Source organism: Nematolebias whitei, chromosome 8 (assembly GCF_014905685.2).
Source record: "Nematolebias whitei isolate Nwh7 chromosome 8, NemWhi1, whole genome shotgun sequence".
In the NCBI taxonomy this organism is placed as follows: domain Eukaryota; kingdom Metazoa; phylum Chordata; class Actinopteri; order Cyprinodontiformes; family Rivulidae; genus Nematolebias; species Nematolebias whitei.
Window position 1 is genome coordinate 5,847,826 of NC_056505.1, and position 5,044 is coordinate 5,852,869.

Consider the following 5,044-nt stretch of genomic DNA (forward strand, 5'->3'; position numbering starts at 1 on the left):
TTTTACCTTATTACTAGCCTTTTGATACATTTACCAGAATTTTTGCTACTTTTAGCTTTTAGTCAGCCTGTTGCAAGTTTTTGCTTTTTCATTCATTTAACTTTTATTTAGACAGGTTTTAGCTAGCCCCTTGGTGTGTTTAGCTTTTAGCTTGCATTTGACTAGATTTGGCTTTTAGTTAGCTTTTTGATACTTTTTTTTTGTTTGTTTGCTGCTTTTAGCTTCAAGCTAGTGTTTTTTTATTTTAACAAACCTTTTGCTACTTTAAGCTTTTAGCTAATTTTTTTTCTACTTTAGCTCTGAGCAGCTAACATTTGGTGCTTGTAGCTTTCAGTCAGTGTTTTTATCAAATTTAGCTAGTCTTTTGCTTCATTTAGCTTTTAGCTAATGTGTTTTTTTTAGCTTTTAGTTAGAGCTCTGTACCTTTAAGGTTTACAGTAACAACTTAATTTCTGCAAATTACAGCACATTCTTTCAGCTCTCTGGTGCGATCATCAACAAAATATTATGAAATAATTTCTGCAGATTGCCCGCTCCACCAATGAGATTTTGTACCTTGATGTAGAGGAGGCCCTGCGGCTCCAGACTGAAGTTCTGGTTGTGGTTTTGGTTTTCCATCATCTCCTCCAGTCGCAGGAACTTGACGGCACACATGGAGCTCCGGTCCATCCAGAAGACACAAACCTCCAGCTCTCGAGACTGTCAGCAGTTTATCAGTAGACACAAATGTTACATGACCAACAGAACATCATTGATAAATGAGTTTGTTACGCAGAAGCTAAATTTGATTTAGTATAAACTACTTTGATAACAGCTGAAGAAAAAAAAACAACAACTTTAAGATGTGCATCGCCTGCCTGGTTTTGTGATGCTACAAATGATCAGAGTTAAAATCAGCTGGTTTTAGAGGGACACCTGCTGGACAAAAGTAGAACTACAACCACAATTAAGCTGCAGTTTAGTAAAGTTGTGCCCAAACGGTGCCCAAAGCACAACAGCTCCCCCTGCAGTCCACAAATAAAAATGTCCCTGTGTATGAAATGTGAAAAATATAATTTAATGTCCTTGAAAATCCAGTTCAGCTGGACACAGTCCTCCAACTGTCCCTGTTCAGCCTTAGCCTCAGTCAGGAGAAGGTTTCAGATTCAGAACTTGTCCAAATGTTTAATGCTTTAAAACGCATTTTCACTTTGCTCAGACAGAGCCTTGTTTTTAACATGTACGCTGATCTCCACCCTGCCCTTGCAGACGTCATGTTGGATGCCGCACCATCGCGAATCGGCACAAACCTGCACCAAACCGCACAAACAAAGTTTCCGAACATCCGTGGAACAGCAGGAACGTATAGCCACCGACCGTGTTCTGTAACGATACATTTGTTCAGTTTGAACCAGAATGATTCAATTAAACACACAGGAAGGCCTGTTTGAGTGTGGGTGGTGTGAGTTAGGGTGAAACATGACTCACACATTCTAAAAGAGATGATTTAATGACGGGAAATAGGTGGAAAAATATTCTGGAGGGTCGTTGATCTTCTGTTTGTGAGTGACAAACCAACCAACTAGTCATGCTAGTTATAGCATGACGCAGTTTATGTCATTTGACATTTAAGAAGATAAAAACTTGCAAACTGTGCCTGTGACTTATCCGTCTAAATAAAGGTTGAATGAAAAGATGTTAAAATCTTTTTTTACTTGTCAGTTTAATAAAAATAAAAAACATGACTTTCTGAAGACTGAACATTTTTTTCTTTTTTTATTATTATTTTTAGTTTATTTTCAGCCATCTTTGATGTTGAAACATCTGTAATTTTATAATAATCATCTAAGCTTGTACAGTGATGCAGATTCAATTTTATTTATTTATGCAAAATAACGGAAACAAAGGATGTGGTAAGGATTTTTTTTTAAATCAAAACTTTTTAAATTCAAGCACACAGAATAAATGTATTTGTTTAAATTATTTTAGGTCTTCATGTCACATGTTTAACAGCTAAATTGTCAAAATTGATGCATTTCAATTCATCTTTTTTTTTTTTAAATTTACTATATACATTTATCTATACTTTTAAAAGTACAGATAAACTGTCCCACGACAACGAATAATCTGTGCATCTATGTAATCTCAGTTTTGAGAAACTGAAATGAAGAAAACGTGGATATTGTGGTGACCGTAAGCGTTTTTCTGCAACTTTGATCAGTTTTGATTTAAAAAAAAAAAACAGTCTTATGCTTTTCCAAACGTTACTTTCTTTTTCCAAATTAATCCAGACCTGGAGAACACCCCATTCACGGATTATGTAGCTTCTGACTGTTTAACCACCTGATTAACTGATTTGGATTGCGGGTGATATCCTGGTACATTCCTTCAAGTAATGCTAATTTCATCCTTTCTTGAATTTTTTTTTAACCAATTATTTGACAAATTTAGACTATTAAACTTCTGTTCATGTATAAAAATATACTGCAAGTGTTAATCCAAGCATAAAGAAGATAAAAACACCAAAGATAACCGTTGTATGTGAAAGTACTGCGGTAAAATACAATAAATACCAGCGTACTGTAGTGAAAGTGTGGGTTTTATGGTTGTGAGCGGACCTACCCGCTCCAGCTGGATGTAGAACATCTGATCCCAGCTCAGTCTGCCAGCAGCTGCCCAGCGAGTCCGTCCGAGCACCCTGCCGTCCAGCCGCAGCACTGCTCTGATCTCTGCTGACGGGAACAGATTCAAAACACAAAAACTGACAGAGCTCAACTCAAGCGGCATGGATCTTTATTGGTAACGCACAAACTGACCCAGATCTGCACTTTTTTAGATTTTATTTAAAACAAATTTGTATATAAAACAGTAAAAAAAAAAAAAAAGACGTTGTCAGACTTTTAACGCTTATTATAAAATCAAACGTGTTTTATAGTTTATCTTCTCTGTTCAAATAAGACAACGGGTCATTTCTGAGAGGAGCCTCCATCCTGAATTGAGGATGTAATGAAATAAAATACAGTTCATGCAAATATTTTCTACTTCAGAATCAATTTCAGCAAAACAAATCTCATATTTGTATATATGCATCTTAATAACTAAATAAATACACAATAACCTTAATTTAACTAAACTAAATTATGGTTTGGTAGTAGCTGAAAGTATCCCCAAACTTCTTTTAAATATTTGGCAATAACTTTTGCAAACCATTTCTGTCTGTTAGCAAAATATCTAATGAACCACTGGATGGATTTTGATGAAACCTCCAGAAAAAAAAAAATCTATAACTGATTAACTTTTGGAGTCAACTCAATTCAAGATGGCCGCCACAGCTAATTCACCTGAGAAAACACAAACATTTCTATAATTTAGTCACTTTTACAAATACTGAGCTAAAAGCTGATGTGGTAGTAGCCGAGAGTCGTCCTCAGCTAAAACCCTGAGCACTAACAGATCACAATATTCTACTTTTATGCTTTGTTTTGTTTTAGTTGCAGCAAAAATTTAATTATGCTTGGATGATTGAAAATATTTAATTCTGTTGTATCATAATTAGAAAACGTAGCCGCTACTGAAACAGTGAAATATAAAAATAAACGAAAAGCTTTAAAAGCGTGAACCGTCTACGCACTGGGAGGTCCGTCGGTCGAGCCGTCCTCACTGGGAGTCCAAGGATTTTCCTGCTCCACGTCTTTCAGAGGTTTCAGTAAATCCTCACAGCCAAGAAGCCTGACTTCAAGTTTGCCTGGAAGATTAAAAAAAAAAAAAGCATCATGAATCTAAATCTTAATTCTAAACGTACAAAAATACATCCTGAATTTCTCACTAACTCGGCAGTTCTCGCTCACAGTCTCGTTTTGATGATTTTGTAATGAGTCGAAGCAGCTGACAAAAAAAAAAAAAAGAGCCCAGTGTTTAAAAAATAAAACCTTTCCTTTGAATAAATCTCTTGGACTCGAGCCTTTAATCAGCGCTCACGCCGAGCCTCTTCGATTTCGTCGTTTCAGTGCTGAGTTAACAGATGTGGAGCTAAAAATCACCCCAAGTGTTTTCACTGTGCTCAGACTCTCGTTAGAGCTACACCTCGTTACATCAACAGCCTTTTTTTTCGTTTTCTGCCGCGAGCTCAGACCGACCGGCTTACAAGTGAGCTGTCCAGTACCAACAGATTACGTGTTCAGATTATCCACTGCCAGAGATCAGCGTATGGCGAAACATGTTCAAACGCAAGGCGCGCTTAATACCACAGAGGATGCTAGATTAAAAAAAATAAAAGACAGTTTTACAAACTCAACTCTGCAAAAGTTGAAAATGTAAAAACAAAAGAGAAAGCAGCGATTTGCAAATCTCATAAATCCAAATTTTATTCACAATGGAATATTGTAAACCTATTAAAAGTTGAAACGATGCAATTGTACCATTCTTAGGGATAAAAAGGGTAATTTTGTATTTGATGGCAGTAACATGTCTCAAAATGTTGGAACAGAGGCAACTAAGGGTTGTAAAAGTTGTATCGATAACAAACAGCTGGAGGAGGTTAATTAACATGTAGTTAATGAGCATTTTATCGCTGAACAAGAATGGAAGTATTTCAGAATAATGCTGTTTAACAGAAACATACGAAGAGCTTGAGTCTCCATCATCTGCATTTCATAATATCATCAACAGATTTCAAGAACCTATTGGAATTTCTGAGTTAATAAAATATAATTGATTGTAGTTTGCTGAACATAAATAAATATTATGTGATAAATAATTAATGGGCACATTTGGGTTAAAATGACAGTAAGACTTTATGGACATGTCTATGCACTTTTATTCTTTTTTCTACAAAAAATGATGGAAAATCGTTCTGAAAACAAATGACTGAAAAAATCTATCTATCTATCTATCTATCTATCTATCTATCTATCTATCTATCTATCTATCTATCTATCTATCTATCTATCTATCTATCTATCTATCTATCTATCTATCTATCTATCTATCTATCTATCTATCTATCTATCTATCTATCTATCTATCTATCTATCTATCTATCTATCTATCTATCTATCTATCTATC

At 35.4% G+C, this 5,044-nt stretch overlaps 1 protein-coding gene across 1 annotated transcript in view; it reads right to left on the reverse strand.

The window, feature by feature from the left end:
* The window catches only part of LOC119413000 (serine/threonine-protein kinase N2-like), a 22,613-nt gene that overhangs the window by 7,271 nt on the left and 10,298 nt on the right, over positions 1-5,044 (reverse strand). The window contains exons 2-4 of the mRNA XM_037680011.1: positions 3,611-3,758; positions 2,602-2,711; positions 556-699 (exon numbers count right to left, since the gene is read on the reverse strand). Coding sequence (XP_037535939.1) covers positions 556-699; positions 2,602-2,711; positions 3,611-3,758 — 402 coding nt within the window. The remainder of the gene's footprint in view (positions 1-555; positions 700-2,601; positions 2,712-3,610; positions 3,759-5,044) is intronic.